Raw genomic sequence first — 23,957 nt, 5'->3', positions numbered from 1 at the left:
AATAAACTAAATTGGGAGTTGCCCTAACCTTAGAACACCCTCACTTTTAAAATCACTGCTCCACCCTTACGCGGCGGAACGGGCTCAGCCTCATGCTGTGCACGTGCATGTGCATGTGAAAAGGCTCGACGATTGCTTCCAAAGTGCTGATCCTGACATTACATTGACAGGTGCTGAGCCAGGAAAGGTGTGACACGGTAAGGTCATATTACCTTCCTGAGCAAAGAGCTAAATATAGCTCTGTTTCCTATACATGAGTCCAAATGTTGGCATGTTGATGATCAATAAGTTATGCACTTTAATGTTAGACATGCTAGAGGACAAGGAGGAGGGCTATCCAAACAATTAAAGGAATTGTACTTCTGCTAAGACGGGGAGGATTTGTTGCATCTAAATATAAGAAGCTCTAAAGTATAATGTAATATCGTATTGAAGTGTTGGGGAAAAATTCAATATGTCTTCTTTGCAGCATAAATAATGCAGTACTGGCTCTTAGGTAAAAAGGAGAGCAGGTTATAAATAAGAAACATATGAGTTGTATTGACACGGCCTAGCCAGGCTGGCACCCGTCACCATAGGAGCCCTTCACACTAAGAGCAGACAATAGTGTCCTCTATCAGCCCCAGCCTTTAGTTACCGCACACTGGACCTCTGCCAGACAACATGTGTCTGTAATTATTGTGTTGGTTGTTTGTTAATGTCCTAATGTGTCCAAAAACAACAGGGGAACAACCAACATCTGGCGCCCTAAAGCAACTGCACATAGTGACTCCACAAACACACACAAAACAAAAAAAAGACAAAAAATGACACAAAAAAGTCGAAAAACAAAAAAAAAAAAAAAAACCAAAAAAAAAAAAAAAAAAAAAAAAAGAAAAAAAAAAAAACTGCAGCAAATACACACAAAATGAAAAAGACACATTGACTCCAAAAACACACAAAACAACAACAAAAAACCCACAAAATTTGGACAGAACATGAAAAACACCAATGTACTAAAAAAACAGACAATTATGACAAAACATGAAAAAAACACAAAATGACTCTAAGAACGCACAAAACAGTTAATAAAAAACGCACAAAATTATTACTTAACACACACAAAACATGAAAAAGACACAAATTGAATCCAAAAACAAGCAAAACAGGAAACAAAAAAACAAAACAAACAACCACAAAACGGCAGCAAATACACACAAAATGACAAGAAAAACACAAAACGGCATCAAAAAATAAAACATGAAAAAGACACATTAACTCCAAAAACACACAAAACATGAAAAAAAACACAATTACTACAGAATACACACAAAACTTGAAAGACACAATTTGACTCCAAACAGGAACAAAAAAAATAAAAATAAATCACAAAAGAGCAGCAAATACACACAAATTGACTAGAAAAACACACAAAACTGTGACAAAAAACACAAAATTTCAAAAAATACACACAAAACATGAATAAACACACAAAGCAGCAAAAAAAACACAAAGCAGCAAAAAAACACAAAACAGATACAAACATGAAAAAGTCACAAATTGACAAATACACAAAAAAAGCAACAAATACACAACAGCAAAAAAAAAAAAAAAAAACATTCAAAACAACAAGACAAAGACAAAATACATTGAAACAAAACAAAAACACTGAAAATAACTGAAAAACAAACAAAAAAATGAAAAAATATGCAAAATGACTTCAGAACACACACAAAAATACACGAAACGGACCTGAAAAAACACATGGGGTGCCCATACATTGTGACCTACTCTATGGTTATTATAAGGCAAAAAAAATGTCTTCCAAGCCTTTACAGTGTGAATGATCACGGTACCAAGATAGGATCACTGGTATAACTGACAATATGTGGAAAGGTTAGGTGTTTGACGCAGGTTTTACGCTCTCGGAGTGCTTTTGTTGTATTTCTTTAAACTAGTTTGATCTTTTTTTTCATTTACACATAATTTGTCTCTGTATGTGGGGGCGACATGACCTACTTTACCTTCTGAAATGGAAATATCGATATGACACGGACTAAACCCTCACCCACATATCATACATATCCACCATATTATTCACTGTATAACAGGCAGTCTGATGTCGAGCTTGAACAAGTGTAGAAAACGACTGGATGTCAAATCTCAGCAAGTATAAATATGAAATTAATGGCAATAGTTCACTCCATTAAGCATGTTTAATAGCCTGTAATCACGTCTGATTAGGGAAAGAAGATGAGATGGAAACAAAACTAAATAGTGTAAACTAAAACTATACGACATTTATCATAACCCAATTGGCTGATGATTATGTCATGTATGTCAGTGACGACTGCAACAGGAAAGTATCACGAGAACCTCTGTGGTGCGTTCCAGGGTTGGCGTCAATTACATTTTCCAGTTACAATTACATTTTCTAATACCCATGTTCAATTACAATTCAATTACAGTTACAGTGACCGGCATTTTTCTCAATCACCATTAAATTACAATTATTATTTATTCTCAGAGAGTCAATTACGCAATTACGTTCTCAATTAATAAGGGTGAAATTGAAATAATTAACCTAATAAAAGTTAACCTTCCTGTTGTGTTAGCTTTCTGTTAGCATCTCCTACAGGTCCTAAATCAGCTGTAAAATACACTAAAAACATTTATCTATCATCTAATTTATTTTCTTTCTCTTGCGTACCTTGTTAGTCTTCCTAATCAATGAAAATTTAGTTTTAAATATTTTCGGTGTGGGCGTCTGAGGCTTTTTTCTGTCAGTGTACCTCTCAATTTCAATTTGGTTAAATGGTAAAATGTGGGAAAACTTGTTAAGAAACATATTTTATTAAATATTAACTACATATGTGTAGAAGTTGAACTGTACATTAAACTATAAACATGGTTCCCTTGTTTTGCGTAAAATTATAGTTGACAATTTTTATAGAATTTTCACGGCAATTACACAGTCCACAGTCAATTATTTAAACTCAATTACAATTTAAATCACGATTATGCCAGTAACAGACTTTTAAAATTACAGTTACAATTATAATTACGCCACAATTGTAATTAATTATCAAGTACGCACTTGCAATAATAATTCACCCCAACCCTGGTGTGTTCAGGTGACTTTTAAAAAAGAAGGAAATTGAATAAATGGCTACTTCTTTAATAACTTGACCCTGAATTGTTGCTAATGAGTATCTGTTTAACAGAATGAGGGATTTAGATATTTTGCAGAATTGGAAATGCGATTATTCTCTTTTTGGTTTATTCCCGTCAGGTCGAATCAACATTTACATAATCATTTATTTAGGTTAGCTAAATGTGAACCAAATCCCAACCAACTTTAACGAACAACTGGAATGTTAGCCCTGGGCTTTGTTTCTAAAAATGAATCAAGGCTTTGAGAATTATTTCCCCTTTTTTAAAATGCTTTAGATGAATAGCGTTTCGATGGCTTGCTCCCAGAAATACTATAGTCGTATGTGGAGTTTGCGGGGGAATGGTGAGCACTGCCCTCCCTAGTGGTCAAAAGTTTTCATTACACTTTTCACAGATTTATTTAAAAAAATATAGTTCTTAATATAATAAACACAATATACACGTATTTTAAGTGCCATAAAACACAGTGGTTTTTGGTGCTCGAGTCATGTGACTTGGTTCTTCTTCTGTTGCCCAATTCTTCTTCACTGGTGAAGCAACACTGCGCCCAGCAGTTCATGTATGGTACTGCAGCAAAAACGAAGTAGAAAGAGGTCGCCGGCCTGATTTTATCATAAATTTACAACATTAAACTAAAAATAATGATTTTTAATGACAGGGTCAGCCTGTCAGAGAGCTAAAAAAGTAAGAAGAAATCAGGGCGGAGCTGCTGTATTTATGTAAATAGGACGTCACATTTTATTTATTTTTTTTTACAGCATTTTTATTGCTTTCGACTAAATGCAAGTATTCGTTATATTTTTCATGTCTTAAGAAGATTTTGAAAAATGGCATTGCTTTAAAGGCGAGCGGTGCTGGCTCGTTTATGTTGCCATTTTTTTTTCCAAGTTTGACAAAATAATTGACTGTGTGTGCTGTGATGGGTGTGTCTTCTTCAAATGGTTTAAATGGTTAAAACACAAAAGATTCTAAACTTTCAAACGGTGTATGATACTTGTGACACGCTGCTGTATATTTGAGAAATATACGGAATGGTGGACGTTAAGGAGTTTTAAAACAACGCATATATTTGTAGTCAATGTTATCATGTTACTAATCTTTTTTTGCATTATTGTATATGTTACACACATTGTGGTTGGTACAAATCTCGAGATGGACCCCCCCCCCCGGCAACAATCCCAGTGTCCACCTATGACTTTATTTCCTCCTCACAGATTGCAACAAATGTGGAAACCTTAGAGTGTGTGATGGTAGTTAATGTGGATGGTCTTGGGGTGACCCAAAGAGCTTTTATCTTGATGTGCAAGCTGGCTGGATGGCGTCCTATTGGCATGTCGTGTTACTGACTGGCCACTTGGCTTCAGGCCCGGGCTGAGAAATCACCACTCGCCCACTAACTCTCCTCTTTAAGCCCCTCCCGCCCCACTCTGCACTCACTGGCCATTTGCCTAAGGACGACTGCGGTGCTTTGTGGCTCTCTTTATGGGGCTCTCATGGCCATGGCTGGTAAGACGACCGAGCCATGATAGCTACAATGAACCTCAGCGTTATAATGCAGTCAGTCCGTCACTGTAAGGTGGCTTTTTGCAATCCATGAGGTCCTATCAGCTGTGACTTCTCAAGGCACCGATGTAATTCAATTGTAGCGTTGGCCTTGGTGGGTGGGGGGGGGGTGGGGGGGGCATGCATACTCCAGCTTATTATCCCCTCCTCTAACTGTCTATCAAAATGATAGCTCACTCTTTTTGGCATCTCATTGACATTGTGTTGAATGTCCTGTGTCTGGCCTGCCTAATTGAACACAGAATTAGCCCATTTGGACATGCTTAGCCGAATGGAGCCGCACGTGGGAGGGAAATGAGAGATGAGATGGGAGCTGACCTCTGGAACCAAGTCCATACACAAAAGCTGCAGGCAGCAGTCAGAATTATTACGGGATGAATTTCATCATCTGTCACACAGTTGTGATGAGAAAATGTGAGGAAAACTAGAGCTGTAGCATCATCGAGACCATAAATATGAATTATAAAAACCATGACAAGGTTGAACACTTAGAGCTCTCTTTCTTTGCTTGTAGTCACAAGTTGTCTGCATCAAGCAAAATCCTTAGAATTTTTGAGTTTCAACATCTGATCTTCAAAGCATTCCAAATGTCTGAATATCTGAAAAACCTGAGCACCCGGTTCCTGTAGGAAGTAACAAGAGTGTTGCAAGAAGAGAAAGTCAGCCTTTGATTAATAAAAAAAAAAAAAAAAAGCAAATATGACCAGCAATGATGGCAATTTAGAATTTTTAGCCATAAAAACAAAACAATGTGATGTGCACGGATGTGTGACATCACACCAACAAACCCTAGAGCGTTAAAAACGCTGTTTAATTCATTTGCTTGGATAGTCCGCTTTGTTTGTTGGTGTGAACATGCAAACTAAGTCTAGAGCAGATCAAACAGGCGAATTCTGGAGCTATTGTTTCTGTCGGTCTCTGAGAGTTTCCAATCAAAATCTACAGCAATTAGCTAGGCTCACTTTGAACGCAAGCACGCTCGTTGCACGCTAAAAACATTAAGTATGAGTGGGTGGTCAGGAAAACTGGCAACAGCGCGAAACAGGGCATTAAAAACACCAAAAGCATGACAATTTGTTGTTGCTCCTTTGATGAATGTTGTCAAAGAACAAACAGAGAAAGAATAATTTTCTGCGCACACATAAAAGCTCTTTTTGACCCATAGGTGAGAGCCTCTTCTTCAGGTTTCTGATTTTCTGCCTAGAGAAGTCTCTATTCTAGTAACGCCCCCCTCAAGTGGTTAGTTCATTTAACTGCACCAGAGGCTGTTTGGAGCAGATCAGAAGTCGCGTTTTGAACGCAAACCAAGCCAAAGCAAGGTGATAATTTTTACCTATCCTGCGCCCATTTGGACCGAGTCTTGCACAAAACCGCTCTGAATACACACCGATTCTTTAAGAAGTCGGGCGAGAGTTTTTAGGTCTTTACCAAGTGAGAGCTCCGACATCAGGTGGCTGTTCCATGCACTTTTCCAAGTAGAAAGTTGGAAATCCCAAATAGTCTGGAATGCAGCAATTTTTCTGGTCTTCTTGTACCAGTGTGCACCACAAGGTGGTACAATGAGCCGACGATTGCATTTCTTGGTAGCGTGGTAGTACCTCCCAGTTAGAAGGCCTGGGTTTTTGGAGTTTGCATGTTCTCCCTGTACGAGCATGGGTTCTCTCCAGGTGCTTTCGTCTCACAAAACAAAACAAAAGATGTATTTTAGATTTATTTATATGTATGGACATGCATACACTTTGGAGAAATTGCTTTGCAGCTTTGTACCAGAAGGAGGTGTAGTGAGCAGATTAGAGCACACATGAGTGATTATGTTTGATATTTCAAACATAATAATTAGAAAACTTCCATCAGCTTCAAAGCAAACTTTTCTCCCGTCATTCAAACACTGGTCTCTCTCTCTTCTCTCTCTGTCATTATTTTGGCCACGACTTTGCAAAGCCTGGAGCTGTGGGGCAAAAACTGGATGAAACTAAAATGCAGTGTATCACTTTTCAGTCCAAGTGTACCTGACAAAGATCTATCATCCATTAAAGGAATGGGATACGTGCGGGTTTGCCCACTTGCAAAGAGAAAGATAATCAATAACACTTTCAAGTTTGCTCGCCAAAGGACTGTTAGCTTAGCTCAACAAAAAGGCAGCAATGGCCAATCGGCTTCGTTCCAAGCAAACAAAAAGCTGCATATGTGCACAATAAAAGTTGGCCAATGCACCTGTTAAATGTGGGCTGTTTTTTTCGGGTTTTACCCAGAATGTATTAAAAACAACAGCAACTAAAAAAAAAAAAAAAAAAAAAAAATGCATGTACAATTTAATGTATGGCATTATTTGAGCCCATCTCCGGTTGTTGGAAGTGCTGGTGTAAGCACATTAAATGTGTTCCCTAAACACATGAATGTGTGAAATGATCTGTGTGCTTTGCTTTGCTACATCAGAGATCAGCAACATTGGATCACAGTGTCCCCAGAAATTAGATCGTCTGACCCGAGGGCCACATTATCAACATTCATTTGATTCAACTTTATTTATATAGCACAACGTCAGCATTATGGATTTTTGTGTCATTTTATTATTTTTGTGAGTTTTTGTGCTATCTTTTTTTTTTTTGTGTGCGTGTTATTAATTTTTTTGTGTTATTTTTTTTGTATTTTGTGTATTTAATTGGTCTTTTAGGTGTTATTGTTGTCTTTTTGCGTGTTTTTGGATTGATTTTGTGTATTTCTCTGTCTTTTGTATGTTGTTACATTTATTTTGTGTAATTCTGTTGTCCTTTGGAGCATTTTTGGAGTTGTTTTGTGTATTTTACTTGTTGTTTTGTGTTTTTTCTCATATTTACTTTGTGTGTTTCTGCAACCATATCAGTGTGTGCTTTTTTTTAAATGTATTTTCTAATTTTGGTGTTTAAAATTGTGTAAAATATGTGTGTTTTTTATTTATTTTGTGTCATTTTGTTCTCTTTTGTGTGTTAATTTATGCATTTTGCAGTCGTGGATTTCTGACGTCCTGTTTTGTGTGTGTGTGTGTTTTTTTTGTTGTTGTTGTTTTTTTGTCATTTGGTGTATTCTTGACATTATATTCTCTATGTTTTTTCATTTAGTGTGTTTTTGAGTCATTTTGTATTTTTGTTGTCATTTTGCACATATTTTGTTTTTGTGTTGTCATTTGTTGTATTATTGAAGACAATTTGTCTATTTTTCCATCGATTTGTGTGTTTTGTTTTCTTTCTGCAAGTTCTTTGATTCATTTTGTCCAATTTTTTTTTTGTTTTCTTGTGTATTTTTTGGGTCAAATATGTATATTTTTATTGTACTTATGTCCATTTGGGCAACACATAATTACACATTTCCTATGTCAGGCTTGCATTAACAAGATGTGGCTCAAAACGTACTTTTTTTTGTTTTCATGTCAACGATTGTCAAAGTTTCTTATTTTGTGTTTTATTTAGATTTATAGCTGCAGTATCTGAGCTCATGCATGACACTTTTCTGCACTGATGCATTTTATAGATCTCTGCTGCCCTCTGCTGGCAAATTGCCTTCATATCGAGGTCAAACTATACTAACAAATTATCAGACAGAAAAGTGAACACTGAGGATCTCTTTACTGTTGCACTATTGTTTTTTGCACGCTTCAATCCAAGCATTTGTTAAACAATGATACTATTTTAAACCAGGGTAGATACTTTTAGCATTTGTGCACAAGATCTGCTGGAAAAACTAGTGTTCTGCATCTTTACTTAGATATGTGGCAGACAATGGTTTATATACAAGTACAAAAATAGAGATTGTGTCATTTTTAGTCCCCTGGCCGACATGCAGCTCCATAACGCACAGCAAATAGACATAAAAGCAGAGGGATATTTAAATATGAAGCCCAACAAAAACACACAAAACTAACTTTAAAAAACATACAGAATGACTGCAAAATGCATGAAAGGTCAACAAAAGTACACAAACTATCAACAAAACACACAAATATATCCTAGACGTTCACAAAATCTGCTCATAAAACCCACAAAAAGAAAACAGACTTTAAAACAGAGAATAGTTCCAAAAACTCACAAAACACCAACAAAATGATCCTCCACTGTTTTTACAAATGTGGCCTAAAACCTTTGAAATGTCTTTATTAGAATATCTATCTATAACAAAATGCATTATTTTGCTTCATCTTCGTTTTATTCACTTTTAAAACTGGGACTACTTTACCCTGTGCGCCGCCATGTTGAAATGACGTGATTGATGACGTGTTTAGCTCCTGTTAGCCCATTGAATCTATCGGAGTGAAGCATACATGATCATTAAGCAGCTTTCTCAGTCAAAATGACAACTTGTGCTGCTTTGGGTTGCTCTAAAAATCAGTAAAAGTTACTGTCACCCCATGTGGCCACAGATTTTTTTGGGCCACGGTTTTAATTTTTCATCTCTCAGTATACAAGAGGTTTACATTGAATTTTTTTTTTTTACTTTTTCTGAGTGTTAGAGCAACCCAAAGCAGCACAAGTTGTCATTTTGACTGGAAACACTGCTAAATGATCTTGTATGCTTCACTCCAATAGAACACAATAGGCTAACAGGGGCTAACCACGTCATCGATCATGTGATTTCAAGATGGCCGCGCACAGGTTGTAAAACGTTATAGTCCCATTTTTAAAAGTTAATCAAACAAATATGGTGCAAAAATAATGCATTTTGTTCGGCACAGATTTTTTAATAAGGACATTTCAAAGGTTTAACGCCACATTTGTAAAAACAGTGGAGAGTGTCCTTATTTTAATCTGGGTGTCTGTGTGCGGTGGACAGGGTTTGTACGGGGTGGATGTTTTATTTATTTTTTATCTTTGTAAAAGCACTTTGAGCTGTATTTTATTGTATAAAAAGTGCTTTTTATAAATAAAGATTGATTTGATTTGATAAAATGCTGACAAGAACACACAAAATAATCACAAAAAACACACATGACTCAGAACAAAATACACAAAATCACTCTAAACACACACAAAAGAACTAAAAATCATGAAATATTTTTTGATTTGAGAAAAAAAAAACGAGTATAGCCAGGATGCTAAGACAGATCAGTGCATTATCAAATTAATTAATTCATTTTTAAATGCAAAATCTGGCAAGCAGAATTAATTTGAAATGGGTTTTGCAAATAAGTGTTGGATAATAGACTTCCTGTGAAGGTTTTAACCACCCAAACATTGCTTATCGAAGCACCTCCTGCTTTAACTTATTGTTAAATAAATAAATAAATAAAATAAAAAAAAAATAAAAAACGTTATGGTCCATACATTGTGACCTAAAGTATGGTTATTAATAGGGTTACAAATCTCTTCCAAGCCTTTAAAGTATGAATGATCATGGCACCATGATCAGAAACAATGATCCAGAAAACTAACAATATCTGGAAAAGAGTTTTGGAGCTTGGTGGAGGTTTGCGCTCTCTGAGTGCTTTTGATTAAACTAATTTGCAGTATAAAGTCGTTTAAAACACATGTATTCCATAGAAGCTATATATTATTTTAATTCAATTCAACTTTATTTACATAGCGCAATTTACAACAAAGTCATCTCAAAGCGCTTAAGAAAAAAAAAAAAAAGGAATGTGTGTATTCATGTGGAATTGTTGCGTGTTGTTTTCTGAACAATTTTACATTTTGTGATGAGCGCTATGAGAAAACTATTATTGTCATTGGATAGATAAATATATAGATTGTTTGTTTTTTTTTGTCAATGGTTAAAAAAATGTCACACAAGGTTCAACTTTAGGCTTCTAAAATAAAAGCATAAAAAACACAGTAAAAAGGTATAAAAACACACATTTAAAACAGTGATAAAGTGCAGACGATTGTCTGGCGCCATTTGAATAAAGTTGAATGGAATTGTGTGTAATTTATCATTATTATGTTTATATATTTTTGGGGGTGAGATAAAAATTCCAGTATTTAGTTGATTGTAATTTGGTGTGCTAAATTTGATTAAAATGTATGTGAATATGGTGTAATTTTGTGAATTAAGTTCTCCAGCAGAGGGCGACAAACACCTACTTATAGGGTTTCATTCTCCAGCTAAAGGTTTTTCTCTGAGCTGTTATGGACAAGCATCATTATATATCAAACCTGACATGTTTCACGCACAGAGGAAATAGTGTGTGTGCGTGTGTGTTTGTGAGAGAGAGACAGAACAAAGACAACACCCCTTATTTCTGAACAGCAATTCCATTTCCCTGTAGAAAATCATCCAGATGGGTTTGAAATAAGCAACAATTTGTTTGGTCATTAGGATGTTTTTTTCAGAGCCTTAGCTTCTAATTACACCCAACCAGGCTGTCGTTGAATTTATTTTAATGTTTGACAACTGATGGCATCAGTAAGAGTCGTCCTTGTCTGCTGTATTTATTAGAGAAGTGTGTGTTTTTGTGCTTCAGATGAAGCAGGTGTGATATCACGGCCGGACGGCGGGAGTCAGCTAAGCTTCACAGAGCTCGGCCATGCTGTGGCGTCCCTGGCTCACAGAAATGTGACAGTCTGTCCTAAAAACTGGAAGTGTGTTCCTCAGATTTTCACCTTTTTTGAGCTCTCTGAATGAGAGTTTACACTGATGATTTCAACCAACATGAACCCACCTATTAACCTTGTGGTCAATTTGACCCCATTCATTGTTTAAATAGTAGTTGACTTTATTTTTTTATTTATTTTTCCTATTTTGATGGGTACAATTGATTAGGCATGAAATTATCACAGTGATATTTTTGTAATGTGCTGAACTCGTATTTCACGCATTGGTGTTTCTCTGGGGTCAGTTTGACCCCAAGCTGTTTTAGCTGTGCGTGACCCATGTGTGACTTTACGTCCCTACACCTGCAGGTGCAGAGTTAATACTTTTGAGTTGATATATGACATAAGTGGGGGCGGGGGCCAATATTCTCATAAGAACTTTTGCACACCATAGGCGTTGATGTGTGTGTGTGTATGTTTGACCTACTAGAACTGATATTTCCTGCACTGTTGAGGCTGGGCTATCCCCGCAAGAACATTGGTAGTTCATGCTAACTAAGGGGGGAGCAAACATATAAAAGCTTGCACGCTCTTTCTCTCTCTTAAAAATGTTCTCTCATATAAGGTTTACTGTAAATGAGGTTTTGGAACAGCTCTTTCACAGTGAAAGTGACATAGAGGAGAATGTTTCAGAGACAGAGGATTGTGTTGAGGTGGATTCATGTTACAAAAAGGAGATAAATAAAGGAAAAAACATAAATTTACAGAGGAAAGAGGGGTTACCAATATTAATGAATATGGTTCATTGTGTGGGAGTCCTGAATGTGCACCCCAAATTAGAAAATATTTGGATGAAAGATTTCCAAGATTCACTAACTCTAAAACTGAAAGTTAGGATTCATACTCTTGTGGTCATTACTGATGTCAGTAAATTCGAGAAGATGTGGATGAAAACTATTCAAGATACATTGATTCCAATTGAAAAGTTTAGCCTGATGGTGGCGCTATAGAACATGTCAATGTTTCATTATCAAGTCGTTATTTATGTATTCAACGAATAAATTAAGTACTTGACAAAAAACTTGGTCTTGGTCTGAAGGCAAAAATCCCTGGGGTCAGATTGACTCCAAGGGTAAAATGTGTATTAATGTGTAATATTTGAGGATAATAGGAGGGTTAAGGAAATCTAAACACAATCAGGGCTCAGGAATTATCTTCCCTATAGTTCATGCAGGAAACATAGTTTGGTTGTGGACACAAAGGAACAGTCGTCCTGCTGCTACTGTCACATCTCGTTTGCATCCCAATCTTTCACCTCTATTATTGATGTCAGTGCTTTGCATCCTTTAGTTTTTCTCTCAGCCTCAACAGTTGCGAAAAAAAAACATCATGCATTATGAATCGTGACACGAGGCCTGTTCTTAAGAAGTATATGGAATCATCCTGAAAATTGATGTTGTGCAGTCGCGGCATCAAGGATGTGAGGATAATGGCGAGAGCGACAACAAACAAACCGAGGAGGAGTGTCGGTGAGATGTTTTCACCTTGTACGGGCCTAGCCATTCTGCAATATGTTGTTGGTGTATTTATTTCAAAGACCAGAGTGCATTCCTGAGCACCAGGAGTTTATACTCCAGTGATGATGCTTCAATCAACGTCAGCTTTGGAGTGAGCAGAGATACATTTACACCAGGTTACCATTATATATCAGATTTGATCATGAAAAACAGACAAAACATATTTATTTACAGTCTTTAGTTGATGTACATGTGCTACTTTTGTTTTTTTGTCTCTTCTTGTGTATGAGTGCATGGATGGTGATAGAGCTCTTGTAAATGAGTAAAAATCCCACATTATTTCAACGCACAATTGTTGTGAAACGTGCATCGCACCAGAATCACGTAAAAATTCTGCTAATGATTTATTTTTTTCAAAAAAGGTAAATAAACCCCTGGTGTTGCTTTAGCATTTAAAAAAGAAACAATGGTGTTAATGTTGCAGAAATGTATACGTTTATTTTTATATTTTTATATGCAAGTTTCAAAAAGCTGCTCCAATGAAGACATGTATGCTATAGATAATAGGGGTGTGTATTGCAATGGATCTGACGATACGATACGATTCATAATTTGCGTGTCACAATGTCACAATATATCCCGATACTAAACATTTACAAAATACGTCACGATATATCACAATATCAATTGTTACAAATTTTACCTTTACAAGTAAGAAATGGTATGAAATCCAATCATTTGTTAACTTTTTTTTTTTAAACTTTAGAGAACAAGTAAATGTAAAAACAAACTGTACTCAAGAACCAATGTCAAAATCAAGTGGTATGTTTATCAAACTGTAAAATTACATTTTTCCAAAAAGTGTAACTTTTGCTCCTTCAACAGATTCTGATTCTGTTAAGTTCTTAAATTCTTATAAAAATTAAAAAAAAAAAAAAAAAAAACACATACATCTATAAAAGTTTTTTTTTTTTTTTGTTAAAAAAACATGATTTGGACATTTTTTGTTTGCGACGATAATTGCGCAGTGAAATATTGTGGTATATCGTCAAATAAGTTTTTTCTTACACATTTAATAAACATACAATATATAAAACTATTGATTTAAAGGTATGTTTAAGTAATTCAGCCATAAATAAAGCAACAAATAAATATAATCTGGGTATTTAAAGTGAATTTGTGCTTGAGTAGTGAGTAGTTTCTAGAAAAACAAACCATCCAACCTATCATTAGTCATTACATATTCTCGTCTCAGCTTCATGGATGAACATCAGTGGATCAATGAGATCATGGAAGGCTCTTTTTATCACTCTGGATTCAGGAACATATTCTCAAATCAGTGGTTTGGCAGGAGCCGTGCTTGGTTTCTACGTGAGAGGAAATCACTGCAGTGACTCTGGAGACGGAGCTGATGATTAAGGGATGAGAGCGAGGCGTCCTCACACGGGACGGAACAACAGTGTGATCTTTAGTCCCCAAAGCCACATTGTCTCACCGCAGCCTTTCACATTCACTGAGTACTGATACAAGCCACGTACCAGGGGATCAAGAGCATGAAATATATTTACACTATTTGTAGGATTCAGGATTATAGCTGATGCTCAGCAATGGTCTGGGCCAGGCAATTTTAGGCAAAATAAGGGAATTCTGAGCAACAGGCAGCATTTAGGAAAATAGAAAAAAAAGAATGATTAGGATGATTAGGAGGATGACCGTTCCCACTTAAGTATACTTTTATGTTTCCCAAGATGCATTTCAAACCTACAATGACAAAAACCTGAAGCACACTGAGGTTAAATATCTATGTTTATTCTCCCCCTTTGAAAGTTCTGAAAACATTTTAAGCAAGAAAGTGATCAAGTAGAATATCAACATGTGATCATTTGATCCACAAAACTTGCAGAAACACATTTTATACCACCATTGTGCTACTGGGAAAAACTTCTAGTTAACTTCAGAACAAGAGCCCTATTTACAAAAGTGATAAAAACTGATGGAGGAGAATAAGAGATGCTTTTGTTTTGAAAAGGGGATGTTTGACTTTTAGCTTGAAGCCGGTTCCAGGCCGATTTTACATTCTGCTTGTATGTCCATGGTGGTTTTATCATCCAAGAGAGTCTTCATTTTTAATTAAATCCACCGCTTTTTGGTCTTTTCTAATCTCTCTCTCTCTCTTTTCTCTTTTCCTCGTGTCAATTTCGTCAAAACAAAGCGGCATCTTTAATGATTGCGTCGCGTGTGTAAAATTACCGCAATTTACTGACAATGGCTATAAAGAGAAACTTCTTAGCTTTCATATCTTGCAAAATTTCTCTCAAATTTCAAATATTTTTCAAAATTTCAAATATTAGTGGAGTTATGGTCATTTGTATTACCGTGTTGGTGTTGTGTTTAGGGGCCCTGGGAAACCAAGTCTGTTCAAATAATTCAGCTTTGAAAACAGGACGTGTCCGGGTAAATCTGGACGTATAGTTACCCTACGCAACAGAAGATGTGAAATTAAAAGCATGTAATGCAACGACAACCTCAGAGTCACGTAATGCAATGCGTATGTCGTAAATGAACGTGATGACGTCTTTGTCTGTGGGACCCGGGTGGAACGAGTGGGGCTACCCTAATATTAAATTTATTTGGTGACCCAAATAAAATCTTGTGCGACCCACCTGTAGGTCGTGACCCAGTCTCTGGGAATCAGTGGTCTTAGTCACTGAGCTAATTAGCACATGGAAATGTCACCTGTCGATTCACTAATTAACTAAGCCAGTCGCCTGTGTGCAAAATAGCTGTCAAAAATTCAGTTATTATGGTAAAAATAAAAATAGCATAAGAGCAAAATACAAAACGCTGTAAAAAAAAAAAAAAAAAGATTGAATTTTTGAGATATTTTACAAACATCATCTACAATGACTGAAGCCATTTTTTTTGAACGATGAAAAATGGATATATCAAGAGCTTGCAAGTATGTTTACATTACTGTTTACAGTCAAACATTTGGATGCGCTGTCGGCTCAGTTTTTGGTAAATAAAAAAAATCTGTGTGGATGTTTTGTGTAGGACAGTCTAAAGTGCTGTAGCAAGTTGAGTGTAAATTCAGAAAAACGTGGGAGGAAAAAGATTTATTAAGTTTTACATTTTTTATTTATTTTTTCATAATTTAGAATAGGTTTAATAGTAGCAACGGTTCTTCAGTGTTAGGGCTACATTTTGGTGGAAGGTGCAAATCTGTTGCACATGTGATTGATTTGTTGTGAATTTTCAGATGTTGAACTTTAGAGGCTTGTCTAAGACCATCTATCACGGATGATTAAACAAGGATAGGTGATTGAATAGTTCCTCATGAATATTTTTCTACCCAAACTAAGTGTAAGTCAGACTGTAAACAGCTAAAACTGTGGGCTGAAAGTAAAGAAAGGACTCTCATCCATGGCCAACCTCTCCAGAGGCTCCGAGTTTTCCTAACTACATTAAACAAGCTTCGGTTTTGGACAATGAATTAAGGATAAAAAAATATTCTTTGTTAAAAAATACTAATATGGGGAAATATCAGCCTTCAAAACATCTTACAGATTGAAACAAGCTCAACAGAGCACAGGGCCTTTAACCTTTTAGTTTGAAAAGATTTCTGGTTCGTAAAATAGCTGGGAATTGTAAATTGTCAGAGAGGAAAAAAAAAATGTTATGTTCGCCTCGAAAATGAACATGCACAAATGTAACAAAAGGTTAAATCACTACTTTACACAGGGAGCAGTTCACAGCGAGTGAATCTGTGTGCAAGGACGCCGTGCAGTTTTTTACAAAGTTTGAGAAAATAAAGTTAGGAAAAATAAAATGAGATGAAAAGCGCAAGTGGAGCATCAAGACGACACATTGGCTGATGGTTTGTTCACACACAAACAAACATTCATATTGACATCAAAATGTACAGCTTCAAAGTTTTTCCCTGTCGTGAGAACAGGAACGTGTGTCACTTCTTTACTTTGATAAGGAGCAGCTTTGGTTAACGGTGAGATGTGACGACCGCTGCTATGAATCACCTCACAGCTGCACAGTGCACAGCAACGTGTTCATTTGATTAGCACAGCATTTGCACACAGGTGGGAGAGCAATCATGTGGCAGTTTGTCCTGATCAGTTTATGTAATCCAGCAGCTATTTTTCATCCTGGAGCCACATTCTGTGTGTCTCCAAACTGTCTTTCTATTAAGTCCAAATCATCTCAGATACACTGATTATCCACAACATTTACCAAACTAATGTAATGTACGGCAGTTCTTTATTATGGTGAAGGGATGGACATCAGTTGAATAGCAGCATCTTATCCCCTTACACGTTCTCTTCAAGAGCATCTCTTGAACCCAAAGCCTCCGACTCTCAGCTGAGAGGTGAAACTCTCATGTTTACGCACAACGGCTGCAGACGTAAATCAGTGACCGTCACCATGACCGTTGACGAAGCACAGAGAGAGGCTAGAGCGTGCCCGCCTTTGCCCCTGACTGCACCGCATCAACAAGAAACAAGAAAATTTAATCTGCGAACCGGCACAAAGGACGGGCACAGTGCGGGCATTGTTTAGGGTGGTAGAAGCTGTTTTTGTAATTGATTTGATGTGACCGCTGCTGAATGTCAGATCTGAGTCCATCAGAACACCAAGGTTTGTGACTCGGTCTTTAGCTTTTAAAGATGGAGACGGAAAGTCCTGTTTTTCCTTGTTACCAAAGACAATCACCACCATGATTTAGTTAAAGGAAGTTTTCACTCATTCAGTTTACCTTTTCGAAGCAGTCACACAACACCTCTATGCGACCATAGTCATCTGGGTTCACTCATCGATATAGTTGAAGCTCTGATAATCAACCTTACAGTTCTGTTGACCGCTTCCATTCTATCGCTTCCTTCAGACAGGTTTATCTCACTGAATCATGGCCCTGAATAATGAGGACATTGTAATCCAGCTGAATATAGTGGGCCTTTCTTCAGGGAGGACACACCTTCTGTCCACACCTTTGAGCCGTGCTCGAAATAGGGTGGATTCACACCGAGGGTTAAAATGTTCTAGGATTTGTTTGCTCAGATACTCCGCCTCCTTTGGGTGGTGTGAACATGCAAACGGAGTATTGAGCGGATCAAACAGGCAAAGCCTAGAGCGATTGTTTCTGTCGGTCCGGAGTGTTTCCAATCTAAGCCGAGAGTGAGTAGGTGTGCTGTGAAGGCAAGCGTGCTCATAGCAGACTAAAAACAGGAAGTTTATTGGAAAAGACTGGGGGCAGATCAGGAGAACCGGTGACAGGGCGAAAGAGGGAATTAAAACCACCAAAAGCCCGGCAGCTTGTTGCTGCTCCATTGTTGAATGTTGTGAAAGAACAAACGGAGACGGTAGAAGGTTCTGAGCACTCTTAAGCACTTGTTTTGACCTATAGATGAGAGCCTCTTCTTCATGTTTCTGTTTTTGTATTTAAAAAGTCTCTACTCCAGTAACTCAAGATGTTAGCTCATGTTACTGCACCAGTGGTTGTTGGGAGCGGATCAGAAGTTACGCTCTGAACTCAAACTAATCCCAACCAAGGTGGTGAAATTAGCTATTCTCAGACTGCAGACTAATGAGGCCCAAATGCGACCTGTGTCCGATCTGTTTAAGACAGTTGCGATAAACGTCACAATTCTGTGTCCCAGGAGGAGCGGCAGAAAGAAAAAAAAATGTAAATCTTCTTAAAATCATTTGACTAGTATGCTACTTTATCAGTGCCACACACACGGCGATATGCCTCCATATTTCCTCCCGCAAACATGGTGCGTGCCTGCGTTGTCACGGATGATCTCATGCAGGTCACATTCAGTTCATCCTCTAAACTAAAACAATTTGTAAAATTACGAGTACGCACAAAAAAAATGGATACTATCTGAATTGTGCATCTTACAGACCTGCTGTTTGAACGTAGACATAGTGTCTACCTCATAGATTTATAAATTCAAATATGATTTACTCAAAAAAAAATGCAGAATGTTTATTGACTCCACCATTAACAATTAGTTTGCTGACAAATGGTCGTGTGACTTAAACTTTGGAAAAGTTGCGCACATTTTATTGTGGGATTCGGAACCCCGTAGAAGAATAAAAAAAAGTTTTTTTGCTGGAGACGGAAAAAAAGTGAACCGCTTGATGGCATTTTTGTTCAACTTATTGTACCCACAAACTGATCACATGATTCCCCCAAACATCCCCCAGATCGCAGAAAATGCACATAAAAGATTAGGGACTATTCTTTTCCACATGATTTTATTAAGAAAATAAGTATAAAAATATAAATATAAAACAATATGACGCAGCATTCGAAAAGCATGAACTCCAGTGTATGACAATCTCTACAACATACACTTTCCATTACATGTTACACCTATAGGATGAGATGAATTCACAGTTTGACAAATAAACTGCACCAACCGTCCACACCAACACTGCTCGTCAAACAAAGATAGCAAATAGTACATAGGTTGTCCATCGGTTAAAAACACTTTTTACAGTATTGAAGGAAGTTGGCTGGAAAAGCAGGTTGACTTCTCCTCCTCTTTCCCTGCCCTGCCACGCCCAAACCCTGTCCAGTACCGTTAAAACACTGATAGTATACAATACTACTATCTGTCAGGTCATTACAAAACACACTGTCCACATCATTGTTCACAAAAAGTCCTAAAATTCAAAGGCATCTTCACTGATTATGACCAAAAACAGGAGTAGAGAGTTGTAGTTCAAGTCTTTGTTCAGCATCCACAAGTGGACATAGTTTGTCAGAGTGCACGTGTGTTTGTGCATGTGCATGACGATCTGATAGACAAGTAGTTGACTAGCACGTTAGCTAGCAAACCAGACAAATGAACAAAGAACTTGATCGATAGGCAGACAGATGGTCAACTAGCTGGCTAGCTAACTGACTGGACAACGAGGCATCTGGCTATCAAGCTAGATAAAGATAAACAGACATTTAAAAAATGGACGGGAAAGAAGGAGAGACCGTCATGGCTTCGTCTAGGTCTCTCTGTCGGGGCTCTTTCCTATGTACATCTCTGCCAACTTTTTAAAATGCGGTCCCCAGTTGCTGAGGTATTCAAAGTCCTGGTCGCCCTCAGTGGCGGCAGACTCCAGAGAACTGAGCGACTCGGCCAGTGAGCCGCTGCCCTCGTATGCGTATGTAGCCAGAGAGTCATACGGGGGCGCCGTGGGATCCGAGTCGTTCTCATGAAGCCTCCCGTTAATGAAGTCTCGGACGTCAGTGTTATCCTTTATCGGTGACGTCCTCCGAAAGGGAAACAGCATTTCAGGTATGATGTCCCTGCGTAGCTTGTTAGCATCCATCACCTCTGGGTTGCGCAACGTGCCGATATCAAAGGCCTGGGTGTCCTCCTCTCCGCCGCCTTCGTCGTTGTAGCTGACGACATTGTCTCTGACATCCTCTTTGGAGATGATCAGAGGTTCCTTCTTCCTCTGCCTCCTCAGGGCAGCGAACAGCACCACAATCACTGCACACACAAACAGGGAGGAGAAAGCGCAGCGTAAGACGACTGCTTCCTTACATGTGTCATGCATTAAAGAGCACAGGAATGCCGAGGCGCAGAGGGGAGAAACATTTGCTACCAGTGACAAATTCTCATCGCTGCCTCAGGCGATCACTTCCTATTATTAAACATTCAGTGGAGAAGCTTTTTCTGTCATTTTCCCCTTGAACGCGACATTCACTGTATAAAATGTTACAGGAGCTTTTTTTCAGAGGACATCCATCACACATCTTTTTTTTTTTTTTTATCAGAGGTGAAAGACAGACAGATTGTAGGGTGAGGAGTTTTTTCGTTGTAATAAAGCCACACAATAAAAATAAATCCTCAGGACAGGCAGACACGCTGCTTCACCTGTGCTTCACCTTCTCCTTCCTCTCCTGTCCTCACAGCAGGATCCATAGTGGCCCACTCGCCTCCCACCTGGGTGTTAATTACAACGCCTTCTACAAAGGCGAGGGGGGGGGTGGCTTTTTTAAAACACTTCTTTACAAACACGTGCAAACGCTCGCCGTCACGTTTCTAGACACGGAGCCGGAAGAACGGCGTGGACCAGCCGTTCTTGCCCAGCGCTCGCCAATCAGAGTCAAGCAGAGGTGAATGAAAGGCTCCGTCGTGGGGCTGTGAGCGTGAAAAGTGTCAGATAATGAGCAGATGTCATGATATTTTGCTCAAAGGGTGACGGGAGCGTTTAACCTTCAGTGTGCGGCATGTATGTCAGAGGAGATCTGAAGTGTGATGAGCAGATGGTTGGAAAAGTCACACTAAAGTATCACGGATTGGGAAGCAAACCAAACTAAGAATAAAGTATATAAAAATCCAACGTTAAGTGTGTAAGATGTCAGTTGAATCAGTGGTTGGGAGCATTTGTTACCGAGCCGTGACGAAAGAATAACATTTTTGAAACTGTGATGTTTTATTTTGAAGGATCCCATCTTGAAGCTTCATTTGATACAATGCATTTGATACAATGTGAGCACAGTCAGTGCAGCACTAGGTTGTACAAGGTTGGGGACCACTGACTTAACTTGGTTAATAATGACAATTTTGATGTATGTGTGTAGTTATATGTGCAAAATTTTTTTAAAAAATGCCCGGAACCGCTACTTTTTAACATTGTTTTGAGTTTTTTGTAATCCAGGTTCGATTGATGATTTTCACCACTTTTCCTTTCCACTTCGTTATCATTAACCATGTCCATGGAAACCTTACAACAACTTTTTGATGTCAATTTTTAAAAAGCCAATGCAGGACATTAGGTATTGCAACAGAAACCAGTGAATTGTACCTCAGTGTATGATGGCTGAGTGACCAACTTTCATGTTTATGTCCATTCCACTGCATTACCGCAAAAAGGTAACGGAGTGGAAAGACCAAATGAAAATGTTGCTTATATAAACAAGAGAGATGATAGGTCTTCCGGTTCTTAGGCCTTCTATATTTCCACTCCCAAAGAAGGTAGGGGTGGAAAAAATAGGAAAAGTTAATTGATTATTCACAATTTTATCATTGTTAAATATTCATCCATATTTAAATTCCCATAATTGATTATTTACATTTTTCAAATTCTAACACAAAGCAGGTGCGTCTTCCTCATTTGGATTGTTTAATCACATTAAACAATACTGAAGGTGCTGTGAGGTGTTTCTCATCATGGAAGTGAAAAAAATACTGTAATTTCTACTGCTTTTTTCTCACTCTTTCAACCCTGTGGCTTAAACGGTGACGCAGCTAAATTGTGGATTTTTCCCAGTTTTAAAAGCTTCATGCCACCACAAAATTGAGCTCCGTCACATTAAACCAGGTGGAACAATGAAATTGTTAACATTAAATCGTTGCTTGCACTGAATCATTCTGAGCAGTCATTTTGTCATGATGCACACTGCCTCCTAGGATACAGGCTGTCCGTCAGTTTGTAACAGTCAGTTTGTAATAGTAGCATAACAGCATGAAGTTGCCAAATCACCACGTTGGATTTGTTCAGAAGTGATCGTGTCCGTATTCTGACTCAGAGTCCGCGGTAGTTCACAGTAAGAAGAGTGGATGAAGCGGTGTATCAGTCCGGTTTCAGTAAAAAGTGACCATAAAAAGCTGTAAATGGACTGATATGTAGACGTGGGGCTGTGAGGAGGTGACTTCATGTAATAAAGGAAACTTATCAGTTGAAACACGAACATTTCCGTAAAACCTAACTTGAGTACAGCAGCCCGCCTACCTGCCGGTTCTGATTGGTTGAGTTGTCTGATGGGCACCCCCATCAGCCAATAGAGTGTGGCCAGGTTAGGATGTGGCATTTGTGTGGATTTTTCTTAGAAAATTGCTAAATTATTGTAATACGGCCAATAAAACAGTGCGCTTTATAGCCCGGAAATTATGTAATCCAATCGAGACTTTAATAATCGGAATTGAATCCAGGAGAAATAAGGAAATAAGTCTGATATACCAACCCTAATAGAGGGTCTGTGGTGAAATCTAACTTTAATCTGACATTTTAGTGCTTAGTTTGGTGTCATCCATCCGTTATTCCTAAGAAGTCGAGCAACTTTACGGTGTATGAATTTAAACTCAATCAAAGCTACGCATGCTTCCAGAGAAAAGTCTTTCAGCTAAATTGTCTTTATCATTTGGATTGAGAATCCCTTTTACTTCACTATGTACATCGTGTTCTATGTTTTCTGCTCTGCATAATCAGGAAAGCTAAAGTTACGCCTTCATACATCGAGATAGAATAATTGACCTACTTTCTCTGCGCCCAGGCTGTTTTGTTGAGTGTTTGCTAATGAAGAGGGCAGAGAAAAGCTCACAGCTTGGACAGAAATAGGCTCGAACACAGAACGGATCTTTAAAGGCTACAGGTTGTATCAGCATCTGTTCAGTTTGTCACGTCTACATCAACCGTTGGTTCATCTGTAAAAGTTGTCCCTCTGTATTTTTTAAATGTGCTCATTTGTGCAATGAACTGTTTGCATCCTTGACTTGCATCGGGATGAGTGGGTGAGTACTTTGTTCTCTTCCAGCCTTAGGTTGGTGAAGTCATTGGAGGAAAGACTTTGCAAAAGCATAAATTATAAGTGATATGAGTCATAATGTAGGGCTGCGATGCGTGCACACACTGTGTGGATGGCATTTGACATGTACAAAACCCTTCACTTCTTCATAAATCACCTGTTTCCTGTGTTTGAATGCACCTTTTCTTGAAGTCATTCACTCACATCTTACTTTGGATTTGTGGCTCTGCACTTCACCATTTCTTGGATCCGTTATAATGCAAAAATAATGCAAGATGCAAACTTTTATAGCAGATTTAGTAAAAAACTATTAAGGTAAAAGTAATTGTGTTGACGTACTAACTTGCCTCTACAAGTCTTTATAAAACCAAACTTAAGCTCCATGAAGGTTTTCAGTCATTTGGGTAAACTTGATAAAAACGTCAAGAACTTCTTGGAGAATGACTTGAAGAAAGCTCTCGTCTTATCCGTTAGGGTTTCTATAGCTCAGAAATGGACTTGTCGGGATTTGAAGGGTATTTTGTCGTGAATTTGAACTCTGAGCTTTATAACAAGTTTGGTCGCAATCTCCATCGTGTCTCGTATGTAAACAGTGCAGCCGACTGCCTGCTGTGGCTGCTCCAATGCACAACACAAGCTCACAATAATTGTCAGTAAGGAAAAAAAAAAACA

General features: G+C 37.9%; 1 protein-coding gene across 1 annotated transcript in view; it reads right to left on the bottom strand.

The window, feature by feature from the left end:
- Positions 1–19,003: 19,003 nt before the first annotated feature.
- LOC114454148 (cadherin-10-like) overlaps positions 19,004–23,957 on the bottom strand; it is a 44,570-nt gene continuing 39,616 nt past the window's right edge. Inside the window, exon 12 of the mRNA XM_028434384.1 lies at positions 19,004–20,244. Within this exon, the coding sequence (XP_028290185.1) occupies positions 19,754–20,244 (491 nt within the window). The 3' untranslated portion in view covers positions 19,004–19,753. The remainder of the gene's footprint in view (positions 20,245–23,957) is intronic.

Source organism: Gouania willdenowi, chromosome 20 (genome assembly GCF_900634775.1).
Source record: "Gouania willdenowi chromosome 20, fGouWil2.1, whole genome shotgun sequence".
Taxonomy (NCBI): Eukaryota; Metazoa; Chordata; class Actinopteri; order Blenniiformes; family Gobiesocidae; genus Gouania; species Gouania willdenowi.
The sequence above is the reverse complement of the archived record's forward strand: the minus strand, read 5'-3'. Positions and strand labels throughout refer to the sequence as shown.